Source organism: Alosa sapidissima, chromosome 2 (genome assembly GCF_018492685.1).
Source record: "Alosa sapidissima isolate fAloSap1 chromosome 2, fAloSap1.pri, whole genome shotgun sequence".
In the NCBI taxonomy this organism is placed as follows: Eukaryota; Metazoa; Chordata; class Actinopteri; order Clupeiformes; family Clupeidae; genus Alosa; species Alosa sapidissima.
The window spans coordinates 26,912,014-26,938,851 of record NC_055958.1 but is presented as its reverse complement, the minus strand read 5'-3'; the positions used below and the strand labels follow the sequence as shown (position 1 = coordinate 26,938,851).

Here is a 26,838-nt window from a genome sequence, read left to right as displayed (position 1 = left end):
TGGGTAATAAGATCCCAAACCAATTAGTGATTTATAAACAAGCAGTAGTGCTTTAACATCACTTCTGTGACTTACTGGAAGCCAGTGCAGGTACTTAAGTATTGGAGGTGTGGTCAGTTCTTTTCATTTTCGCAACTGCACTGCTGTTCCAGATCTGGTACTGATCATATGGTCATGTAATGATCTTAACTCAGCTGCAGAGGGCGTATGCTACACATGGACTCATTGAGAACACTCGGAGGTGTGGCAAAGGGAGGGTCTGCTACTAATGTCTCTCACAGAGGTGAATGACAAATATGTGGTTAGTAACATCCGTATTCCTCCCTCATGCTTTTTCCATGTTTTATGGACAATTGAAACAGCAGTAGTAAACCATGTACCAAAGCACCACTGCACTAACCAAGTGCCAAGCAATACTGCACACTGACACTGCAATCCATAATCAAACACACACATTGTAAACAGTAAAAGACTCACATCTCTATAATCTGAAAATGTGACGATGTATAAACACTGTTCTCTCTTTCTCCTGTGTTATAGATTCCTCTATGGGTAGGCACTGTACTGGTGACGTGAACACTTGCATATTCCAACACCCTTCGCAAAAATATCTCCAGAGTCATGTAAAAATGTCCCCTGTGATAGTTACTACTTTGCACTTATTTTCACTGAACACACAGTATAATGCATTTTGTATTCAGCATGAAACAGACTTTCTAGCATTATCCATTTATTCAGTTACATCGTTTATGTAATATAATTTTATTTTACAGTTGTTTATTTTTGTGTAGTTCTGTCATGCATATTGTGAGTTCATTAGAGAGCGTTCTCTTTGACTTGTGGTATAATGTCATCTTGGGGACAAAAATAAAAACAACATTTAAAAGTGATATATGCATTTATGTTCTGCATCACAATGTGCAAAGTTAACCGAATAGTAATCTCAGAGTACTCTGAGAAAATTGGAAAATTGACTCTGGAAAATTAGTATGAAAATATTGGAAACTTACTTACTTGCACATTTATATATATTCATAGCAATTTTCAAAAACAGTACAGAATCTCCACTAGACACTGAAACAACACTGAAAGAACACTGCACAGCACTGTAACTTGAGCATCACCATCAAACAACTTATGGTGACACAAAATGCAGCAGCTAGGCTTCTTGCGAAAATGAAAAGAACTGACCACACCAATACGAAAAGAATTGACCACACCTCCAATACTTAAGTACCTGCACTGGCTTCCAGTAAGTCACAGAAGTGATGTTAAAGCACTACTGCTTGTTTATAAATCACTAATTGGTTTGGGATCTTATTACCCATCAGATATGGTTCAGCAAAGTAAACACCTTCCAGACCTCTCAGGTCACAGGAGAGGTATTTATTAGTAAAACCATCTGTCAGAACCATATAAATTCAAAAAACGACGATGTGGCCCTCTTTGAGCCCTTATCTGAATCTAACCAGTGGCCAGACCACTGGATTCCATGTCTCTGTTGAATTATTGAAGCTAAGCAGGTGTGGTCTTGGTTGGTTATGGATGGGAGACCTCCTTGGAAAACTAAGTTGGTGATGGTGGTGGGTGACTGACTAGAAGCTGGCATTCCATCTGGCCAAAAAAAAACAAAAACGTGACACTGTGCTATAGAAGATGCCGTTCCTCGGATGAGACGTTAGACCAAGGTCCTGATTCACTATGGTTATTAAAGATCCCATGGCACTTATCACCAGAGAAGGGGTCTCCCCAGTGTCCTGGCTAAATTCCTAACCTGGCTCATTCAATCTGGCCCCCTAATCATCCCCCAGTGCAGGGGCGGGATGGCAATCGGGATGATCGGGAGTTTTCCTGGTCGGCCGGCCGAGGAGTGTATCGCGGCCGTGAGGCGGACGCGGCCATCGACGTGATAGATGCATTAAGAATTTTCCGTGAAAATCTGAAAGATCTACTCTGTAGAGTTTTGGGAAGTCCAACCAATATTTATACCACTCGCTCACTGTATGTCATTCATGGTTACCCTGCACACTCATCTCTCCCATGCGGATTTTTGTGTAGGCTAGTCTTAATTTTTTAACTTAGGCCTAATTCATTTTTGTCTTATTCAGGCGTTACAGAACTTTCATGGTCACAAATAAAAAAAATGACAATTTAATTTGTTTGTTTGTTTTTAAATTAACGTAGGCTAGGCCTAGGCTAGAATGGAGCAAAGCCTCCTGGGAATGGGGAATGTGTTTCTGGTGTATTAGTAGGGGAGATTATGTGAAAAATCGTTACGCGGTGGATAGAAGCATGAAATTTGGTAGATATGTTCCTTGGGTGATCCTAAGACATCCTAGAAGGGGTGCCCAAAAATATCACAGGAAGTGAGATTTTGAAGAAATTCAAAATGTCCGCCCATACAAATGACATCTGATTCAAAAGCCACCTTCACAACCTCTTAAAAGCTTGACATTTGGTATACATGTTCCTTGGATGATCCTAAGACATCCTAGAAGGGGTGCCCAGAAATATCTCAAACATGAAGTGAGTTTTTAAAGAAATTGAAAAATGCCGCACTCCCCGCCACAAAATTGGTAGCTGATTCAAACACCACCTAAACAACCTCTTAAAAGCTTGAAATTTGGTATGTTTGTTCCTTGGGTGATCCTAAGTCAAAGTCAAAGTCAAAGTCAGCTTTATTGTCAATTTCTTCACATGTTCCAGACATACAAAGAGATCGAAATTACGTTTCTCACTATCCCACGGTGAAGACAAAAATCATTTTACCAATTTAAGTCCACAGACAAACATAACATTCAAGTAAACAAAAAAGTAAGTAAATAAGTAAATAAGAGGGCACATATAATAATGAAAAAATAAGAGCAGCAAAATTTGGTTGAAATTGTGCATGGACAGTCAATAAAATACTAGTGCAAAGTCAGGCCAATAAAAGGCTTGGGTAGTTCTGTTTGACCTAAGTAATAAAGAAAGTGGCATAGTGGTGCAAGTTATGTAAGAGCAGCAGAAGTGTTGTGTTTTCAGGACAACAACACCAAGTTGTAAAGTGTGCAAGTGTGCAAGTGGAGTAGTGCAGGCGGCCATTGTGGGTCCAATGTCCAGGATGTTATGTAGCTGAGGGTGGAGGGGGGAGAGGAGGGAGAGAGTTCAGCATCCTTACAGCTTGGTGTATGAAGCTGTTGGTGAGTCTGGTAGTGCGGGAGCGCAGGCTTCTGTACCTCTTCCCAGAGGGCAGTAGATCAAACAGATTGTGAGCGGGGTGACTTGAATCACTCACAATTTTGGTCGCCTTGCGGGTGAGGTGGGTGGTGTAAATGTCCTTCAGGGAGGGGAGTGAAGCACCAATGATCCTTCCAGCTGTGTTCACTATGCGCTGCAGGGCTTTCCTGTTGTATTCAGTGCAGCTTCCGCCCCACACAGCGATACAGCTGGAGAGGATGCTCTCAATGGTGCCTCGGTAGAATGTGGTCATGATGGCTGGTGGAGCACTTGCTCGCCTGAGTTTCCGCAGGAAGTACAGGCGGCGCTGAGCTCTCTTCGCCAGTGATGCAGTGTTGGTGGTCCAGGAGAGGTCTTCACTGATGTGCACCCCCAGGAATTTGGTGCTGCTCGCTCTCTCCACCACAGCACCGTCGATGGTCAGTGGCAGGTGTTGGGTGTGACCTCTCCGGAAGTCAACAACAATCTCTTTGGTCTTGCTGACGTTCAGCAGGAGGTTGTTGTCCCTGCACCACGTGGTCAGATGGTCGACCTCCAACCTGTATTGAGTCTCGTCGCCCTTGGTGATGAGACCCACCAGAGTTGTGTCGTCAGCAAATTTCACGTCCTAGAAGGGGTGCCCAAAAATATCTCAAACAGGAAGGGAATTTTTAAAGAAATTGAAAAATGCTGCACTCCCCGCCACAAAATTGGCAGCTGATCCAAAGACCACCTAAACAACCTCTTAAAAGCTTCACATTTGGTATACATGTTCCTTGGGTGATCCTAAGACATCATAGAAGGGGTGCCCAAAAAAATCTCAAACAGGAAGTGAGTTTTTAAAGAAATTGAAAAATGCCGCACTCCCCGCCACAAAATTGTCAGCTGATTCAAACACTACCTAAACAACCTTTTAAAAGCTTGAAATTTGGTATGTACTGTATGTTCCTTGGTGATCCTAAGACATCCTAGAAGGGGTGCCCAAAAAAATCTCAAAAATGAGTTTTTAAAGAATTTGAAAAATGTTGCGCTCTCCACCACAAATTTGGCAGCTAATTCAATCACCACCTAAACAACCTCTTAAAAGCTTATATATTCCTTGCGTGACCCTAAGACATCATAGAAGGGGTGACCAAACATATATCAAACAGGAAGTGAGATTTTGAAGAAATTCAAAATGGCCACCCATATAATTGACAGCTGATTCAGAGGCCACCTAAACAACCTCCTAAAAGCTTGAAATTTGATATGTCCCTTGGATGATCCTACGTTATCCTGGAAGATTACTCCAAGAAATCTCAAACGGGAAGTTAATTTTTAAAGAAATTGAAAAAAGGCTGCACTGCCTATCCACACAATTGGCAGCTATTTCAAAGGCCACCTAAACAACCTCCTACGAGACAATTCAGTTATTGTCTGCTTAAAACAGAGACATATCTATAAGACACTTATACCTAATTTCAAGCATGAAATTAGGTATAAGTGTCTTATAGATATGTCTCTGTTTTAAGCAGACAATACGGTTACACTATGGCTATCTATATATCCACCAATTGTCTCAAGGATACTATAAACACAGACACTCAAGCACCTCAGGCAGACCTCATAAAAAACATACAATTAAGCACACATGTCCCCTGCAACTTCTTAAGACACAGTAAAACACCACACTAGATTACATTAGTCCTAGTCTACATACTGCATATTTGCATCTATTCACAGGCTCTGGCACATTGGCATAATACTGTGCAAGGCAACCCAGCATCCTGGCATCGGCACTTTCGAGAGCAGAGAGGCTCACCTTTGCTGCCACATTTAAGAGGTTCTCTACATACTTTGGCTGCCTCTGGTAAAAGTGTCCATAAAGGTGTCCAAAAATCATCTAATTTGGTCCATCCATATTTTTCAGGAGAAGGCACTGACTGGGTAGCCTGCAGACCTTTGGACCAAATGCTAGCTTAGTACACTGCTCTATTTGAATGCTGTATCAGTGCAGCCTGTGTGGGAGGGATATTTTCCATTGAGAGACATATTTGAGAAAACAAGTCCTTCCTGAGATCATTGACTTTTTCAAGATCCGTTTTCTTATCGTAAAGAACACAAGTGTACTTCTCCAGCAATGCAAACATGTTTGATTCCTGGCTAAGCAGTTGAAAAGGATTTGCTGTCATAGCAATGAAGGCATTCTTTACTTCTAGAAATGGTTTCCATTGGGCCCACTCTTTAGAAGGAGTCTGCTGTTCCAGAGGTAGCCACCCCATTATCACATAGTGCAGTTGTTCAACTACTTCCATCTAAAAGTTATCCGATTGTGTTCCATAGAGCCATCTCTATGTGTAATCCACCAAGCATCACAAACCTCTCTCTAGTGGTTGGTCAAATGCCAGAATTTAGGTGCTCTGTCAATTGTTTTACAACATTTATACTATCCCAGATAGCAAGAGGCTGGCGGACCACTGTCGGTTCAATGGGGGCATACTGTAGCTGGCGGTCCGCTGGCATTTTGCTCATCGGTTCTCTGGCGGTCCGCTGGTGGATTGCAGACAAATTGCCTAATATTTTTCCACTAATGGTCTAAAATCTTTTTCATTTGTTCAGTTATACCCCACATATCATTTTATTAACTTTTCTTAATATTTGTGAAGTTAAATTTAAAGAGATGGTGGTCCAACAGCGGACCACAAGTGGCACGCCACCGGTGGCATACCACCAGCAGTCCGCTATCTGCCAATCTGATTTTGCTATCTGGGATGTCTGACCATGGCAAAGCTGGCAGCTTTTTCATGAAAGAGAGGAAGGAGTGAGTTTATAGCAGGTGGGTCAGACAGTTCTGGCTGAAGTGAAGCATCAGTTTGATTGCATGCTCACCCCACTTTTCCTTCTCTGTTATTGCCCAAGTTTACCACAGGTATTGGTTTGGTTAACTTTTGGCACTAAGATGGCCTTTGGTTGATAACAGCTGGAATTGTAGTGTATACTTCTCTGGAAGACAGAGAATATCTTTTTGCGCTCTTTGAGCTGGCTGAATATATATTTGCTCTAGCACCTCGGATCGGGAGGCGAGCGTGCTAGTAATTGAGCTAAAAGCCCAGGCTGCTAGTTCTCTCACTAGCACGTCAAGGTATCATGAGGGAGGTTTACTCAATGTACATACTGCACAGCTAAATACCAGCTGGCTACCGTTACTGTACTACAAATCAAAATTTCGTAGCTTCTAATGTTATTCCCGAAATAACGGTACAATACCCCCTCAGGAAGCCCCACAGATTCACAAATACGCACTCCAGGTGATCATGGGGACACAATTAGCCTTTGATGCCTTTGTTTGCCTAGATTTAGCTTGATAATTGGAACCCAGCTAGTGGTTCTACATTGGCTAATGCTAACGCTAACACTGGCATAACATTTGGTCAATGAGTTGTGTCCCTATTTAGGGCTTGATCTCTGCTCATGTGGACATTTTAGCAGTAAACTGTCTTTTGAAAATGATTAAGTGATTCTTCCAAAAGTTTTTAAAAATATTTATGTTATGCATACATAAATAATTAACTTCTCAGATGAGGATTCATTTGGGGAGTCATGTCATTCTGACCATTTTAAGCCTGTTTTCACCCTTTTAAAGCTGTATAAAAGGCATATACGATTATTTTCATGGGTTATCTTGCACATATTATTTGTTAACCATCTCTATATATATCAAATGTAAAATAATAAAGTAGCAGAATAAACCATGATGCCCAACTATGTAATGTTTTATTATCCTTGGGTCGTTTTAGGCGGCCATCTTGGATTTTCCCTTAAAAAATGACCTAAATGAACCAGAAATTTTGGGCACCCCTTCTCAAATGATGAGATACATCATAAAGAGTGTCTGTACCAATTTTGGTGCTTCTAGCCACCGCGTAACGATTAGGCACTTTTTTGTTGATAATCCCCCCTACTATATCCAATAAACCGATTGCAGGTCAAGCTTGCTGTTTTACACATGGAAGGCAGAGAGAAAGGTTACCGGAGCTAAAGCATTGACGTTATTGCTAGGCGGAAACTAGCACAAGCTAGCTACGTTTATACGGTGACGATGAAAAGAGAAGACACAGAAGTGGCGTCTTGTCTTCATTTTTTATTCGCGTTTAGACGAGCATTCTCAGGGGGAAATCTTTGTTTATATGAAGACGCAAGAGTATGTGATATTCGATTGGATATGCATTCCAGACCGCTGGGTGGTGGTGTGATCATAGGGTGTGATAGAACCCCGGTACGTCATGCGCAGACATTCTAATTTGACAGTTTAGCCAGAGAGGTAATCAAGGATCTTTGGTTTAGCCGTTTAGACGGAGACGCAACCCGGGTCGTCTTCAAAACTCTGCACTCTGGAAGGAGTCTTCAGATTTTTGCGTCTTCAAGCCCCGATGGCGGGGTCGCCGTGTAAACGAAAGGCACTTATGATAAAATATTTTGTCGTCTTCCTTCGCAATCGTTCTCCTATAAACGGCCCCTTATGTTGATATAGGCCTAGCCTAATGACTAATTAGTGGGCCACTCAGGCAGAGTCAGGCTGATATGGTTTGTGGAACTCGTTGGAACTGTCTATATGTAAGCTTATATACTGTAGGCCTACTTTAATCATTCTCTACAAACCTATTCAAAGTGCCTGGTTTTCCAATTATTTAATTACCTGTGTTATTAGGTTGGCATTGTCTGTAGGCTAGGCCTTTATTAAATTTATACAGGCAACTATTGGAGTGCTATGATACCCAGATACATGTCCTTGCATGATGCTTGAAATTTCCATCCACCCACAAAGCTGTTTTTATGCTGCACTTAAATATCTAGTTCCTTACACATTTATTGAAAGTGCCTGGTTTGTGGTTGATTGGCTTGTTGTATTGCATTAGAACTAATCCATAGTTCCTTTCTCCAAATGTAGCCTATACGTAGCCTATTAGTATTTTAAATTGACATATATTTTGTTTGTGCTATTGATGTGTGTGCGTTGGCCGGTGCCGTCAGAATTTTCCCGGTGGATTTTAGTGCCCCACTCCGCCCCTGCCCTAGACCTGGAAGCAAATGTAATTTGCTGCCGCTAGGGTGCGTCTAGATCTCTAGGCTACCCCTGCCCCAGTGTAATTGGTTTGAGTTTGAGTTTATTCACAATACCACTTCAAACATTACAGTAAACCAGTATGGGTACAAAAACAGACGGGTAGAGTGAATGGGTCCCCCAAAGAAGCTAGAAAAGCTTATAGGTGGGGGCCCATGGTTCATGAAAGGGTAGTGGTACAAACAATGATATTCACAGTAACCATCTGAGACCTGATGGTGACAACATAACATACATACTTAACATTACATACACAAAACATCGCATACAACATTACATACACATACAATCATACACATACATCCCAGTAGTCCATGAGGAAAACAGTTTTATATTAGATATAGGTTAGTAAGAGATTGTTTTTTTAGTTGTCTTTTGAAGTTGGAGATAGAGGGCAACACCTTGAGGCCATCATCAATCCTGTTCCAAATCTGTGGCCCCCTATAGGCAACACTCATACTGGCGCGCACGTGTCGACGACATTTACCTGTAATGAGTGGTTTAGTTCTTGTTTGGTATGTGTGCTGGGGGCTGGAGATGGGAATAAGACTACACAACCTAGGGTTGAGCCTGTTGACAATTTGAAACATAAGACAGGCATTATGATAAACATTCAGCTCAGCCAGTTTTAGTAACTCAAAGCGGTGAAATAGAGGGTGGGTGGAGGAATTTATCTCTGACCAGGACAGGGCCCGTATGACTTTTTTTTTGCAAGGATACAAGTTTTTTAAGATGGCTGGTGAAGGTGTTGCACCATATCACATTACAATAGTTAAGGTGAGGTTCAAATAGAGTTTTGTACAATGTGAGAAGGGCAGACAGAGGAAGGAAATGTCTGATCTTGTAGAACAAGCCAACATACTTGGACAGTTTGTTTACTAGATGGTCTATATGACATTTGAAGTTGAGAGAATCGTCAATGTAGACCCCCAGGAATTTAGTGGCATACACTCTTTTTATTTCCTGGCCATTGATTTTAAACAGGCAGTGATCAATGTTTTTAAATTTTTTGTTCGATTTGAATAAAATGAAATTTGTTTTGCTGACATTTAATGACAGTTTGTTACATTTAAACCAGGAGTCCACTTTGGTTAACTCAGAGTTTACTATGTCTTGTAAAATAAGTGGGTTCCTGTGTGATGTAAACAAATTTGTGTCGTCAGCAAAAATAATTTTATGAAATATTTGGGAGAAATTGACAAAAATCATTTATATATAGAATGAATAAGAGTGGCCCCAAAATTGAACCCTGGGGGACCCCAAAGAGTATGGGCTTACAGGTAGAGTTATGATCATTGACATGGACATACTGTTCCCTCTCGTATAGGTAACTTCGAAACCATTGAAGTGCTATACCTCTGATACCATAGTGGTGCAATTTATGCAACAAAATATCAAAGTCAATGGTATCAAAGGCTTTTGATAGGTCCAAGAAAATACCAACGCCACATTTTCCCTCTTCAGTGCAGTTATTTATTTGTTCTATTAGGTCAAGTATTGCCATACAGGTTGTGCTCTTTTTTCTAAAACCATATTGGGAGGGAACAAGGATATTTAGTGTATCTAGGTAGCCACTGAGTCTATTGTATACTACTTTCTCCATTACTTTAGAAAAAGTGGGTAGGATTGATATGGGCCGGTAGTTGCTCATATCATTTCTGTCGCCAGATTTGAAAATTGGAATTATCTTGGCAACTTTCGTCATTTTAGGTACAGTGCCAGTAAGTAAAGAAAGGTTGATACAATGAGCCAGTGGCTCAACAATGATATTAGCAATGGCTTTCAAGATGTTACTACAAATTCCATCTACACTAGCTGTGTATGAGCTCCTCAAGTCCGAGATGATCTTGAGGAGTTCAGTACCATCTGTTGGTTTCAAGAAGAATGAATGAATGTAGCTACCCGAAAGAAATTGCTTGAAGGTAACACCCTGAGGTTGACTTATCTTCTTAGACAGATTTACACCTATTGAGGCGAAGTGATTATTAAGTCTCTTTCACTCTGTGAAAGATCAGCTTTGGCATCATCAAGATCAGGTAGAGCATTGGGTTTATGTCTCCTGTTGAGGACTTCATTTAACACATTCCATGACTTCCTGCAGTCCCCCTGTGAAGCATGTAAGAGTTCTGTGTAATGCCTTCTTTTGCTCTTTCTTATAATCTGTGTTAGTTTGTTTTTATATGAAGTATATTTCTCTTTATTTAAGCTAGATGGATTTATCATGTAGGACTTGTAAAGCCTGCTTTTATATTTAATGGATTTTAGAATTCCCTTTGTAATCCAAGGGTTCTGGAGGGTAGTGCTGCATCTGACAGTCTTCTCAGGGATTGTGTCCTTAATGGAGTCTTGGATTATCTTAATCAGACTGTCATATGCAGCATCAGGAGTCCCACTATCATAGACAGAGTCCCACGACTTGGCCTGTAAATTAACAATTAGGTGCTGTAAAGTTCTCTCATTAAGGATTTTAGATTTAATTTTTGAGAGTGAAGGGGAGAACAATTTGCCAGAGCCAAAAAATATTGCAATGGGAAAATGGTCTGTGATGTCAGATTGTACGACTCCTGTCTCCAGCTTGGTATTTTGAATATTGGTAATAATATTGTCAATAGTCGTTTTAGATGTCTGTGTAACTCTAGTAAATCTATTAATGGTGGGGAAGAAAGAGGAGGAGTGCAATGTGTTCATAAAGTCATGTTTTGCCCCATCTTCCTTGGAAATATCAATGTTATAGTCACCAAGGAGTATACAGTCTTTTTTTAGCTTATTCAGTTTGTATAATAGATCTTCCAGTTTACAGCAAAATGTGTCAAGAGGAGAGTCTGGAGGGCGATAGAGTACACCGACAATTAATGTTTTGTTATTAATGTATATCTCAATGAATAAAGACTCACTTTACTTAAATTATTTATTTAAATTTACTTATTTACTTACTTTTTTGTTTACTTGAATGTTATATTTGTCTGTGGACTTAAATTGGTAAAATATGTCTTGTCTTCACCGTGGGATAGTGAGAAACGTAATTTCGATCTCTTTGTATGTCTGGAACATGTGAAGAAATTGACAATAAAGCTGACTTTGACTTTGACTTTGACTTTGACAGTGGTCATCCTCTAGATAAAGATCACAAGTTTTAACTTGGAGGCTGCTCTTAACATAGAGGCAGACCCCTCCACCTGTTCTATTTGGTCTGTTCTTAATGTGTAGATTGTACCCATCAAGGTTAAGTAAATTGACATATGAAAAGTCATTGAGCCAGGTTTCACTACACCCAATGACATCAAAATGACAGCTTGAGTTAGACAGTAAGGAGGCTAAATAATTCATTCATTCCCTCATTCTCCACCTCTAGCTGGTGTGTGGTGAGCGTTCTGGCTCATATGGCTGCCGTGCATCACTCAGGTGGTGCAACACATTGGTGGTGGTTAGTGAGGTTCCCCCCTCACTGTAAAGCGCTTTGGGTGCCTTGAAAAGCATTATATAAATGCAATGTGTTGTATCTATGGAAAAAAGTTGAAACATGCAGTCTGCAGAAGATCAGTTATCCAAACTACTTTTTGACAGCTGCAGCAGAGGAAGTTTCATTAAGAACTACAGAAGTGGCAGTGATTGCCTCTAAAGGTTGTTCAATCCCCTAGGGTACCATATATTTTGTCCATGCCATTTTCAATGGTTTTATTGCCTAAAATCTTCTGTTGAACAAAAAGTCAAAAGTCTTGATTAAGCAATGATGGATGCTAATTACTTTTGTCAGTTTAAATTTTTTTCAGAGAAAAATTTTGGATCTTTTCTTTTTCGTGGTAAGGTACCAACAAATTTGGCCACGACTGTAGATATCTGTTGTATTCTGCTTCACTTAGTGGTGCAGATGAGTAGAAATTAACAGATGAGTAGCTCTCCCTGAAGTAGTCATTGTGTAGAGCTGTGCCTTGTACTGTAGGTCTAGTAGATATATAGGCCTATATATTTTAACAGATTATTCATCTAAATTTAGCACAGAAACATCTGAGTGATGCTGGTCCCTACCACTATCAGCCACAATAGCATTACTGAATGCATAAATATTTGTGTTTTCCACTGTTTCCATCCTATAAACTCCAAAAGTGAGACATTGCAGAGTGTCCTGGTATGTGCAACCTTGTTTAACTGAATTAGTCAAGTAGATTACAGTAGGAATGTTCTTCCCTTTACTAACTTTTCTGTGTCATGTAACTGAAATGTAAAGTGTCTTGTGTCTTCACACTGTGTATAAACCTGTTGGACCGGTACATTGGTCATACCCTCTCTATACTAAAGTACTGTTGGCTTTTGGGAGCAGGAGGGGTTGTCTATTGGAGGGAATGGCATTCCAAAATCTTGGCTCCAAGATACCAAAGTCTTGCCACAAAGAGTTAATAGAAATAGAATAAAATAGTCAAAAACAAAAGAAATATCAGTAACGCTTATAAATTCCACTTTTCAACTATCAGAAAAGGTGTTTTTTCGAAAAGAAAACTTTGGAAACCATTGGAAACAACCTATTACTTGTGAGTGAGAAAAAAAAACAGGAAGCTATCTGAAAAAATAAGGCTATTTTGAAGTTGGGAGTAGGCCTGACCAGATCTGTTTTGATCATATTTAGCTGAGATTCCTGTGTCATGTGAGCGTCCGAAGCCCGGGCTAAATTAAAGTTGGTGTGCGGCCGGCAGACCTCCCTGCCAGAACGGCCTTACGTGTGTCCTAGCGCCTGCTGGTGCAGTCATGTGATGCTGATGAAAATCAGATTTACACAGCAGGAAGGGAGGGGGGTGACCTGCTCTAAACTGTCTGGGTTCTCTCTCTCTCTTCTCTGTTCTCCATCGACTGGGCTGTGTTCTCTCCCCCTGGCTGTGATGTGATTTCTGTTTTTGGTTCTGTGTCTGTTATTCAAGAGACACCTGTTGCACATATGAAGCATGCAGAATTGATGCCAACCGCTGATAATAATTATGTGCAGCTGACCAGTGGTACATAACATGCATTCACTCAATTAACTTTACTCTTAATGTATGTTACTCACTTTTTGTATTTGTATCTAAATTAAGTTGTTCTCACATACAGTATAGCGAGGTTCATATAAGGTACTTTTGATGATTTGCCCGGATAAAGTATTCTTCTGTCTCAGTAAGGCTGAGATCACAGTAAACAAATTTGTACTTCCTCCACCTCCATTCGGTGGACATGTGATCTTACCAGCGGTTGGTCATCCTACTGACTGCCCTCACTTGGACAAAGTCTCAAAGGATTTGAACATAAACCCCAGAGGGAAAACTAAAGGTAAAAACTTACCAGATTTATTACACTTTTTTATTTTTTTATTTTTTATCAAGTACATATATTTTAAGCATGTTTTTTTGCCTAATTGCAATAAGGCCAATGTGTTTTTGCAGGCATATTTTACTCCACTTCTAACAATTAGATTTTTTAAAGATCATGAATTGTTCGCATTTTTGTGTGGAATAACTTCAAACCTGTGTGGCAACTGTAGCAACAATGTGCCACAACAGATGAGAACAATCTTTGAGCATAGCATTAAGAATGTATGTGAACTTTGTCGTGAGAAGCAGAAGTTACCATGAAAGAGCAATGTGTGCGGTTCCATTGCAGATTCATAGTTGTCAGCTGTTCACATTCTGAAGGAACCTAAAATGCTTCCAGCAGACTGACAAAGTATTTTGAAAATGTTTGGGGACAAAGTATTTTATGTTGATCTTGTTTTACAAAGATGACAAACATTTATTTTTGCAACCCTTTTTTGTTTCAGCCACACATTCAGTCATAAGGCCTTCTGAATGGTCAGTCAGTTTCGAAGAGAATTGAATTACAGAGTCATGTTGTTTGTGAGTTTAGGGTCAGGAAAAACACAAGTTGTTGCCTGTTGCTACAGCCATCTCAGTCCTGATATGTTTTTCTGAATTAATGAAACACATACTAATCAGACATAGAAGATGGATGGATAAGGAAAATCTATAGCAACAAAAGACAGCTATGTTCCAGGCCTGGGATGCACTCTGTATATCTGGACTGGGAATCAAACATGCTTGCCGTAAAATTTCACCGCCATGGCAGCTTGATTTACTTCTAGTGCCCTTTTGAGGGTTCAGGAATTAAGTTTTGCAGCTGTACAGATCTGACTCCCTTGAGTTTCTTACTCTGGTCTCAAAGAAAAAGAGACACAGAGATTGAGAACTGTGTAACAATATTTCAGATTTACAGTATTTACAGGGCCCTTTTCATCAATTTTCCACACACTGGGTACCCATTTAGTGCTAAGGGGTACCTGATTCAGCTTAAACCAGCAAAAAGGGTCATGCTCTCACCCACGCCAACAATGTTATTGCAATAGGTGTTCAGGGTATGCAGTGGCAATGTCAGGGACTACATCCTTTTCCTGTATGTCAGTGTGGCTTGAGTTTGAATTTGAAGCCGTTTTTTTTAAAGTAAAATAACTACAGTACAAGCTACATTGTGTTGCTATAAGGAAGAGGAATAGTTTTTGAATGGATATGTTTTGTATATATACAGTACTCCTTTAATGTCTTACCTGAATCATCATTTGCTTTAGTTCAGTTCAGTGTTTCCCATACATTGACTTATTTGTGGCGGCCCACCACAATATCAACATTGACCACCACACAATGATTTTCCAGGTTGTACTAAATTGTGCTTAAATCTGGTTGGCATCATAACCACACTGTGCTAGTTTGTTAAAACTGTTGTATTCAAGTTAATTCTGCAAACCAACCACCACAAATGGAATTCAATACTGTGGGAAACATTGCAGGTGATACTATAGAGTAGTATCCTCAGGCTGTGGCACTGGAATCAGTTGTGCAATATTTAGATATCAACATACTGTAACATGTTTGGATATAAATCTCTCAAGTACGTATGGTCTCCAAGTCCACGATTTGAGAAACTATAAGGCCAGGCTAGTCCATGATCTGCCATACCAAATAAAAAGCATGTTAAAATAAAGAACTTGTAAGCCTGTGAGTTGCCAATGTTTAAATGTTACCAGAGTACACATAGAATAAAATCAGTCTTTCAGTTCTTGATGTTGGGCTCTGAGTTAACATTAAAGGACACTGAACTGCATGTTGCAACACACATTTATGACTAAACTAATACGTCGAAAGGTTGCTTCCAATCCAACAACTAAACAGTTTTAGGCTTTAAACAGCCTGTTGTTTTACTTGGATCATGAAGTGATTGTCTGAGGCTTGCATGTGTTTATTAATTATTTTAGCAGAAGCCAGAAAAGTGGACATTTGCCAGAAAATGTTTTTAATGTCATTGCTCAAGGTATACAAAAGTTTTTTTTTTACAATGGAATAGTACTGCACAGATTAGAGTAGTCTGATACAGCAATTCACTGTACAGGATTCAAAGGCCAGAATCAATGTTATGCTCATCTCAAGATGTGGTACTGTTGTTTAACTGGGCTATCCCTGGTCGAAATTCCTGGTTGAAAGATTATTAAGTGACAAAAATTATGTCTTTATCTTTTATCCTCTCCCTAATGTGTGGTGAAGCCTACTGAAAAATGTGGGTTTATAAGCGCTTAGCACCCTCCACTCACCCCCACTCCTCTCTCTATCCCCTGATGGAGACTGCATTCCTCATTCCTCAGCCTTCCAGTCAAGTGACCAGCCAGCCAAGCCCCAGACGCTTCAAAACACACGCTTGGCTGTTTCAGTCAGGGATTCTAGAATTGCATCATACTTCCCTGAATGACTATGGAAATATAGCAGAATTTAATTCACATTTTGTTCCAGTAGGTCAATATAGACTAAAAATGTTCCTATTCTTGAAATATAACTCTTCATTGAGCAAAAACATGCTCTTTTGGTTGTGATGTCTAAGTGGAAAATATTACAATATTACATTTTGTATTAGGCCTTCTCTTCTGCCCAAGAACTCATTGCAGGTTGATTTACCTCACTTAGTTTTACATGACTTATGTGTCTTATGAAAACAATTAATTCACCATCAATCAGTCCACAGACAGATATGAACATGATGCCAACCAGCAGAGATGGGAAGAAGGTGGACCTGTCCAGGCTGACTGACGAGGAGGCTAAACATGTCTGGCAAGTCATACAGAGAGACTTCAACTTGCGCAAAAAAGAGGAAAACAGGCTTGGGTAAGACCCTTTCAAAGAGTATTTTTTAATTGTTTCATTGTTTTTTGTGCCATCAGAATGTTTCACAAAGGTTCAGTCAACATAGCAGTTTATAGTAAATTATATTTTCCACTTGACTTAGAGAAATTATGTTAAAAAAGAAAAGAAAAAAATCAGGCAGCCAGCTGGAGCTGAGTGTTCTCTGAGTGCTCTCAAGTGCAGGCCTGGGAGTGGTTTAAGCAGAAAGAAACACAGAGATGTTCAACCAATGGGATTCCTTAGGACATTCTGGTGTCTCTTTCTATGTGCTTAAATTCTCTGTACTGTATGTGCAACAGAGAGTTAAAGACTAAAATTGAAAAGGAGGAGAGCAAAACAGAGCTGTTGGGGTCCCAGTCCAATCTGTCTGAGTCGATCTGCATACGATGCCTTCAACCCTTCAAGTTTCTGGTGAACAGCAAACGTCAATGCCTGGACTGCCACCTCTTCACCTGTAAAGCCTGCAGCCGTTACAACAAGAAAGAGTGCGGATGGGTGTGTGATCCCTGTCGCATGGCCAGGTAAACTTGAGACCTAGAGTGTATATCTGTGGAGTGTTGTGGCGCAACTGGCTACAGCGCCAGTACCACAATTGGGCCTGAGCGCCCACGGGGACTCGGGCTCGAGTCCGACCCGGGTCATTTCCTGATTCCACCCCATCTCTCTCCCCTATTCACTTCCTGTTCATCTCTTATAAAATATACTTCTATATTATTTGTCTATATAATGAGAGCAAATAGCCATTCATCAGAGAGTTAGATTTAGCTAACCAGGATGATTACAGTACAGTTACAGTGAAAAGTTCACAAAACTGAAATGTTTTGTTCTGTGCTTTACAGAGTTTTAAAGATCGGCACACTGGAATGGTACCACGAGAATGTGCGTTCTCGTTTCAAACGTTTCGGCAGTGCGAAAGTGATGAGATCCCTGTACAAGAGACTAAGTTCAGAACGCACCCGCTCTGAGACTGACCTAAGGGGTGGGTACCCCCTGCACTCTGTCTACAATTACCACTAAAACAGCACAAATTGTATTAATCTCAATAAGATAACACTGGGATAAGATCTGTCATTGTGTACAGGATTCAGATGTTCTATTACTTCAGCTCTCAACAGAATGTTTACCTCTTTGTGTGTAGTTATATTTGTATTGTACAGTGTAATAGTTTTGAACGTGTTTGCTATTCTTTTCTGCTGATCATGTGGATATGTTTTCTAACTCAGAGCCTCGTGATGATGACACCCACAGTATGCCAGAAGTCTACGGTGAGAGGAGTAGTCAAAGATCACATTTGCTTTGATCACAGGTCAAAGGGATTATGAAAAAAAAACACTGGAAAGGTCATAACGCAAATGAAATACCCTATGTGTTATTTTAACCTAAAACTATTTTTTGGCTCTTTGATAAAACATTGCCAATCATTGGGAAACATCTCCCCTAGAAAATCTCCTATACTCAAACTTTTTTGTCTTGCTTTATGTCACTCTGGCTCACAGCTTAGCTCTTCCTTTCCTCCCTTCTTTCCTCCCACTCTCTCTCTCTCACTCACTCACTTTCAGCCAGTCTCTGTCCAACTTTGCTGGCTAATTCAATAAGAACCACAGGAACAAAATGTTTCAAAGAGTCAACAGCATCAGACAGAGCACACTAGACTTGCCGGTGTTCCATTTCTTATGTAAGAAAGCATTGTCAAAAAGACCTAATCAAATGTATCACATAAAGTTCTAATTATGGAAAACTGTATTCAGAAACAGAAAGGCTGACAAAGGACAGATGAGGAAACTAGACCATGAAGTAGCAGCAGGCAAATGCACCAAGTCAGCTCGGCTCTATCCTTCCAAAAAGAAAAGAAGCTATTTTGTCTTCAGTTAGCCTTCTTCCTGGCTCAGTCTATTTTGTCATGTTACGACATATCATAGTGTCTCTCCTTGATTGTCACAGCCTAGATCGCTGTTGTAACTGTGATTCATATTCTCTTTAGGGAGGTCATATGGCCATGACGACGATCACTCAGACACTCTGGAAAGAGGATCCAGCAAACTGGTATGATACTCAGACCTTCTTGTGTCCTCCAAGTCTTTCCTCCACTAAAAAACACAAGCCAGCTTGGTCCCGTCAGAAGCATAAATCAATCATCAGTAATGAGAGCATTCATGTAAATGGAGATATTTCTTTTCATAGACTTTTAGAACCCTCTTTTGGCCTGTGAATAGGTTGGTCATGGGTTTGGATTTCCTCATTCATTGACCAGGCAGGAAACTCCATGATATGAGACAGCTGCACAGGAACCTTCTGAATCCCTGTCTTTCCGTCGCCACAAAGCAAAGATATTATATCACAAGACATGGTCCGCCACAAAGCAAAGATATTATATCACAAGACATGGTCCGCCACAAAGCAAAGATATTATATCACAAGACATGGTCCTCAGATAGAAGTGTCTTGAGAACATCTTTCTATTTATGGCAGAGTGGTAAATGGAGCGGTGGGTATCATTTTTTCCTAATCCCATTACCTCTGAAGCTTTTGCGCGTTGCCTTGGTGACCTGCCTGCTGGGCAATGTGTTGTGTTGAGGGCACTGGGCACTGTTCTGTGTTGAGGGCGCTGGGCACTGTGTTGAGGTTATTTTGGTGTAGCTGGCATACACCCAAGTAAGTATCCCTGCTTCCATGAATAAGATGAGAGGGCGGGAGACCTGGGCGTTAAACAATAGCAGAAAGATGAAAATTAAGTATTGATAAATATAAGCAGGTGAACACTCAAAAGTATGTTTATGCACTTCTATAGAGCTGACCGTTCTCCTCATCTGTCCCTGTTCATCATAGATAGGATGGGAGTGGTTCACTGTATAGTCTTATATCACTCATCCTCCTCTCCGCAACTACCTCCAGACTGTCCAAAAATGAGTGATTCAAACATTTCTCTTAAATAACTTGTTATTGATATAAAACACATATTTCTTTTTATTTGAATTAGAGAAATTGTAGGAAAATTGAAGAAAAATACACTATGACACAAATCTCTCTCTCACTATGGTCTTTAAGAAGAGGAAATCCAAACGTCTGCTTCCTGTAGACCCTGTTCATTTTGATCCAGATTACTCTGCATACTCCAGACGCCACTCATTCCAGGTGTGTAGACTCTTTCTCAGTTAATCTTCCTTACTGTATGAATTAATTTATTTTACACTATTTTCTTGTTGAGATTACTAAATCATCTGTACAAAAAGGAACAGTATGCTCATCCCTTTTAAACTCTGAATGTATAGACATAGTATAATACATGTGTGTCACTCAAACATAGCAGAAGTCAGTCATTTAAATCTAATCAAATATTGACAGTTTTCACTTTCATTAAGCCTATTTAATATCCACTGAATTGTGTGGTTGTTGATGTTGTTAAGAGTGCACTATGAGAATGTGAGGAGTTTGAATATTTTCAGGACAATGGGAGCTTAGAGAATCTGGCACCTCCTGAGTCAGCGAATGTGGAGAAGGACTTAGCATCAGTCTTCCAGCAGATCCAGAACTGCTTCGGCCCTGGCTCAGACTATGATAATCGATGGGAACGGGAGAGAATTACACACTTTGGTAAACACTTTGGCTCTGGCAAACATGAAGGAATTTCCTTAGTTCATGTGGCATTGAATTGTTAATATCCATGTTACTTTTAAACAGTTGCATGCAAGCATCACATACATGTTTGTCTTTATGCATCATGAATTAGATCAAAATTGCTTTCTACTGACTGAACAACTCCTTTCATGCAGTAGAAACTCTGACAGGTTTACAACATTCTTTAAAATCATGTGCTTTACTGTAAGACAGTCCAGGTTTGTGCAGTTTGAAGGTACCGTTTTCCCAGCACCCCAGTCAGTGCTACTTCCAATCAATCTATTTATGTTTTAACCAAATTTTGTTGAAATTAGTTAATTCAGGACATTGGACTTAACTTTCTATTCCCCCACAAACCCAGACTTGAACTTCCTTGTTATAACAACCTTCTTCTTTTCTTTTTTCCATGACAGATGATGGCGTGTATCCTGAGCACAGGAAAAAGCGTGCACAATCCCACGTGAAGCACAGGCATTCGTACTGCGGAAGCTACTTTCCATTTTACGAACGATCCCAGAGTCTAGACAACCCGTCCGAAGAGGAGGAGAACGATTACCTATACCAGCCCCTCACCCACCGGAGCAGTCAGGTGTCCCTGGAAGAGGACCCAGGCCCTGTGCCTCCTGAACAGGTTTTCCATCTGGAAAAATATGCATGCATACACACACAGGCACTCACTCACTCACTCACTCACTCACTCACTCACTCACACACACACACACACACACACACACACACAGGCACTCATTCACTCACACACACACATACACACAGGCACTCACTCACTCTCTCTCACACACACAGACACTTATGCACACACATACACATACACACACACTTCCTCTCCCTCATACTGTACACTCACATCTTTATGCATTCTGTGCATGCATTCCGCATGCATACTGTTCACACATTAAATATACCCTATGTACATGAACACACACTTTCAGTTAATGCACATATTCACCTGAGAAATCTCACAAACCTTTTTTAAAAGACTGCCTTCTGAGGACAAATTTAAGTACAACTCTTGCTGTTAAAGCAAATAAGGAAACAATTATTTTTTATTTTCTCAAAACAGAGCTCAGTGTGCAAACTGTCAGGATATAGAACAACAACAATAGCATACCCAGCTGTGAATTATTAGGAACTGAGTTGGAACCTCTGTGTCTTTCACAAACATCTACATCCTACCTTCAGGCCTTTGCTCAAGCTTTTCATGTCGGTCCATGCTTCCTTATTTTTGTACAGACCACCTCAGACCTCAGAAGTCATGCAAAATTTATACCATCTTCAAAAGAGAATATCTCTGGTCAACACAATAATATTCAGAAAAGTATTTTATCCATGACATCTGTTTAATCGCCCATCTTTCCAAAGGCTGCAAAGTTAAATGTAAAAGTTATGTTGATAGATATAAAAGTCATTAGTAATGATATAATGATGGAAGCTATGATGAGACCAGTCACAGATTGAAACTTAAACTACAGGAAAACATCCTCCATCATTCTGTTGACACAGTCTCTGTTTCATTTCCTGAGGCAAACCAACTTCATATTATATCACTCTGAGTCTTTTTTCCTATGTTTGAAGATATGTGAGCTCAACAAGCGCATGTCTGCCATCGAGAGTCTTCTCAACCGTCTGGAACATAAGATGACTACAGACATACCACCGGTTTGTAATTGGAATATAAAAGTATATAAAGTGATAATTGGGGCGGTGGTAGCGTAGTGGCTAAGGAGCTGGGCTAGCAAGCAGTAGCCAGAAAATGTGTGGGTTCAATTCCCGGCTTCCACCGCTGTGCCCTTGAGCAAGGCACTAAACCAGGGGTGGGCAAACTGCGGCCTGCGGGCCAGATCCGGCATTTAATTTGCTTATCAGGCTGCTCGCTACTTTTTTCCTGCGATAGAGACGACGTTGGTTAGATTTACTGCAAACTGCTTTTCACTCTCCTTAGAGAACGTTTACAATGTCAATGTCAAAACATCATGTTAAATAGAGATGATAGGCCTACTCTTAGTTATCTCCTTTGCAGCAGATCTAACATGAACGTTATGTGATCCATTTAATTGGGAACACGTCTGCGCTCACGAGAGGGAGAGAGAGCGGCAGGTTCCAGCTGGCTTGTCATTGTTGATAATTGATATCTCCTTCTTATAAGAAACTTTTAAAAGGAAATCATGAAGGCAACAGTAGTTCCCACCATTGACCATTTTAGAACTGTGAGAGGGCACAGCCGTAGGTAAAGCATTAGGCATAGCGGAGCGGGCAGAAGATCATTGAGAAATAAACGTGAATTGTTCTTAAAGCGACAGTGCACAATTTATACATTTGTTAAACGGCATCAAATGAGCAGTATTTTTAAGCAATTCATATTTTAAAACAAATACTTTTGATACGAAATTATAGGCTATAAAAATGTTTTTTTATGTGTGTGTTGAGGGGGTGGGGGGTTGTTGTGCGGCCCGCCAGCCAATTTTCAAAACCCAATGTGGCCCTTGAGCCAAAAAGTTTGCCCACCCCTGCACTAAACCCTGTATTGCTCCGGGGTCAATGGCCCTTGTAATATAATCAATATATGTAAGTCGCTTTAAATAAAAAGTGTAATGTAAATATTTGACTTTTGACTTGTCTTTTCAGCCAATCTTCCAAATAGTTCAGTCATGACTCTCAGATAACTGTCATGTTTAGGAGGAGAAACACATGATTTGATACAGATTTAAACTGTTAAACACTATTACACTGAAGGGTAGATCTTAATGAAATGTGTAAGCCAATTTAAAAAAAAAAAAAAACATCAGTTATTTTTACAGGGGTCCTTACATGCATGTTTGTAATTGTCAGGTGCCAGTGCAGCCGACTGCAGCAGATCTGGAAGAGGAGAAGCTGAGAAAGAAACTAAATGAATTGACAGGCAACATCAGTGATAAAGGGCTTTCCTCAGATGAGGATGAGTTCAAGAATGTTGAGTATGATCCACCCCGAAAAATAGAATCTCCCCATTTGGTGGAATCTCCAAGAAGGGCTGAGTCCCCCAGAAGGATGGAATCTCGCAAGGTGGAATCTCCACGTAGGATGGAATCTCCACGAAAGCCGGAGTCTCCGCGAAAAAAGGAATCTCTCCAAAAGACAGAGCCTTATAAAGTAAACAGTATGACTCCCTTGGATGCAGTATTTGTTTGTCCCATTCTTAAATAAACAGAATATAGCTCATTGGCTTAAAGTCACCATCAGTCACCTAGTGTTTTTCTGTGAACTACTACTACTACCAGTTACTGTAAATGATGCAAGTGAGGAACTGTAGGCATGGAAAGCACATTGACAGAATTTTTTTTTTTTTTCCAGTCTTGCCTGAAGACTGACTGGTCAGTCGAGCTGACCCACCCACTGAAGGAGAGCACCAAGCGGCGGCGCAGCAGCGCCACTACACAGTTTCAACTCGCTGACCTTGAGGACCAAGTGGCTCTGGCCGCAGCAAAAGTCCAGAACACTGAGAGTGAGGTGTGCTCTATGGAAACAACACTCATGCACCATATACATGTCCCTTTTACTGAGGATCCTCCTTATTATTTTTTTTATTATGTGCCCAAACATCCCTGTGTTGAATATTCCAGAAGTAAGACTTTATCTAAAACACCTCGCTACATGTAGTAGCTAGCATGTCCCTTTAATTATCTCCATTCTCTGAGAAGGGCTTCTCGTTTTCAGCTTTTGAACTCGGTCCCAACTTTGAGACCTTGATTTTGTCTTTTTCAGATGTCTGACATCCAGAGCAGGATCGCTGTGCTGAGTGTGGGTGGCCCAGAGAAGCCCTGGAGGAGGGTGGGTGTGGATAAATGGCACTGACACAAAAACACTGATAGAGAGGCCTCGCATCCCTTAGGGGCTGTGCAACAAACACACATATCTGTGGAAGCATAACCACTAACAGCAAATAACACAACAAAGATTAACAGCTTCTTTGAAAAAAAAAAAAAAATCATAACATAATGCTCTCCCATACAGTGTTGTGTGACAGTCGCCCGCAGATAAGTGCACTTGTTTAATGACCACATGACACACAGACAACAGCCACACAGTGTATTCTTTTGAGGGAAACATCACCTTCACCTTTACGCTCAATGTTTAAAGCACATAAAATAGGGTGAATTGTTACCTATTTACTGGACTTTGTATGAGATTATTTGTTGCATAAACTAACAACGTATTAATAAACATTATTATGACACTCAGGTCTGTCTTCCTTTTTTTTTTGTTTGTTGCAATTGCATGTATTTACCACATATGGTGGTAGTAAATGGTGGATGAATTGGTGTATTGTGCTTTGTTTCATTGTTATTTTTTTAGACTCAACAGAACAGACGGCTCTCCCAAGATTTTCCAACGAGTAAGAAAACCTATGCACATTTTTGTAACATTCTGATTTTAGCATTCATATGTATGTAATGAAACGTGTCATGAAATAACTACGGAAAATAGCATTGTTCATAAACAATGTATCCACAACATGGACCTTGCTGCTCCCACCATTTTAATGAAATGTGTTTGTACGCACAAACAACTTTTAAGACTTTACCTTAACCACACAACAACTTCTTTGCATTCATCCTTCAGGCAATTAAATACAGGATTCCAGTACTTTTTAATCTGTGATGTGATATAGCTACTTTAATCATTTCCCCCAACCCCAGAATCCACTGGCTCAGTGTCCCGCAGGAAGTTAAGCATCCTTTGAGAGAAAGAGAGAGTGGACCATTTACAATCACAATGGAGAGATTGAAGAAATTCCCTTTCATTTTTCATTGTATCTGAACTAATGAGTATTATGACATCACCACTAACTACATGCACAGCATCAGCTAAATATTTGGTTACACTTTACTTGATAGTGTCATGTCACTCTTATGTAGATACCGTCATGAACATGTCATAAACATTATAAACAAGTCATAAATGTTTGACATAACGTAATGTATTTTTTATGACACATTTTTATTTGACCTTATTTATTTTTTTAATACTACTTTTCCCATCATTCACCAGTGTTGGATTCTCTGGTTGTTGCGTTGTGTTTTAGTTCTAATGTCTGTATTGAAGATGGTCAATAAAGCTTGACGGCGGGATCAGGATCGGCGATTAGATGATGATTTATTGTAGATGGTACAACAATGAATAACAGAACACAGGCTAAGTCTCAAACAGTAAAACTGTGCAGAGTCTAACAGTTGTGGTTGTTATTAGAAGCGGCTGCTGAGCCTTCCGACAGAAGATGCTCCTTGGGTTGCTTCCTCGATCCGTCTCCCAGTCAAAACCTATTACAAAGCCTGTTATACTAAAACACAGAAACGTCAACCATGCCAACGTGGCAGGTGCCAACCAGTGCACAAAACCCGGCCCTGGCCAGATAGAGATACTAGCCTGAATAGGCAGACATGCTGTCTCCCTCAGCCCATGTTATCACTGATGTTCCTAAACATCGGCCTGTATGACCTTCCTGCTGGTACACAGGCCTAAGGCACAGTTATGTACAATAATATGAACTTCTCCCTGTTGTATACTACACACAGATGTAACATATGAACACATCAGAATACAGTAAGAATACCCCAGAATTCTACACCAGGATAATTGTCAGTAGGGATTAGAGTCTTTCAGAAATAAACAACAGCATCGCAGATTGCGTCATTGCATCATACGCATGATCATCGTAGGGGTCATTTCTAGTCTCTTGTTTTATGTTGCCGCTTGTTCCAAACATGCAAATGTACGTCACAAACGCAAGAGCAGCAGACCAGTTCTTGCGCGTGCAAGCCATTCAAAATAATGGGTTTCATAGTGCAGCACTGCCGTAATGTGTAGGAGCCTTTAGGCATGCGGTCCAGGTGCCTTACCCAGGTAAGACCTTCCGTCTCTCGCTTCTGACAAGTGCCATTCGGTTTTTGTCATGACAAGTTAGGGTTACTGTCATTCGCTTTTTGTCATGTCACTATTACGTAGATAAAGTGTTACCAAATAGTTTAATTATAACAATGTCATTAATGTATTCTTGTTTATTACACACATTTTGGAATAGAGTCTTTGCATGCACATATGTAATACTAATGTTTGTCACTATATAAAAGTTACTGTTAAAATACAACATATTAAATTATTTTACAAGTGTTTTTCATCATTATCTTTCATTGAAAGGGGTTATGGGTCCAACAGATTAAGCCTGATTATTAAGAACTGGATCATGATAACACTTTAATGGGCAAAACTGCAATTTCATCAGTATCCCTTTGGTGCTTCTAAAATACAGTATATTCCTGCTGTTCCAAAGATAAAAAGAAGAAGCCAACATAGTTGGAAAACACAGTCATTAGAAGCAATCGGCTCATAAGCCAATCTTCTCTGTACATAGGACATTGTGGATGTCCAGACTAGACAAAGAATAAACATTTGAATGAACATATTTTCTTCAGTAATGGCAGAGTTCGGTACACTTGTAGGCAGACAAAACACAGGCAGCAGTACAGGCAAGGTTCAAGCAGATCTCCAGAGTGGCAAAAAACAGGCAGAGTTCGGTACACAGGTAGGCCACAGGCAGTTAAGCAAAGGCTTGGGCTAGGCAAGACTCGCGTGTCAGCACAGGCAGAGGTCGGTAACAAAGTCCAAGCAAAGGTTTCCAAAAAGGTTCAGGCAAAATCACAAAGTCCAAAAACAATCCTTGGTCAAAAACCAGTAAATCCAGCAAGA

At 40.3% G+C, this 26,838-nt stretch overlaps 1 protein-coding gene across 1 annotated transcript; it reads left to right on the top strand.

Moving 5' to 3' along the window:
- Positions 1–13,525: 13,525 nt before the first annotated feature.
- mlphb (melanophilin b) lies at positions 13,526–24,881 on the top strand. The gene is made up of 16 exons (XM_042081749.1): positions 13,526–13,594; positions 14,118–14,120; positions 16,325–16,464; positions 16,782–17,003; positions 17,322–17,461; positions 17,706–17,747; positions 18,464–18,525; positions 19,528–19,614; positions 19,926–20,073; positions 20,511–20,728; positions 21,691–21,774; positions 22,945–23,244; positions 23,446–23,601; positions 23,857–23,922; positions 24,448–24,487; positions 24,792–24,881. Exons 3-16 carry the CDS (start codon positions 16,331–16,333, stop codon positions 24,833–24,835), a joined length of 1,743 nt encoding a protein of 580 aa, XP_041937683.1. The 5' UTR covers positions 13,526–13,594; positions 14,118–14,120; positions 16,325–16,330; the 3' UTR covers positions 24,836–24,881.
- Positions 24,882–26,838: the final 1,957 nt, after the last annotated feature.

Excerpts from the sequence above, each read along its gene's own strand:
- mlphb (XM_042081749.1), top strand. The coding sequence starts at position 16,331 with ATGAACATGATGCCAACCAGCAGAGATGGGAAGAAGGTGGACCTGTCC. Across the intron at positions 16,465-16,781 it reads AAAGAGGAAAACAGGCTTGG|AGAGTTAAAGACTAAAATTG; the intron begins GTAAGACCCTTT and ends TATGTGCAACAG. Across the intron at positions 23,245-23,445 it reads AAAAGACAGAGCCTTATAAA|TCTTGCCTGAAGACTGACTG; the intron begins GTAAACAGTATG and ends TTTTTTTTCCAG.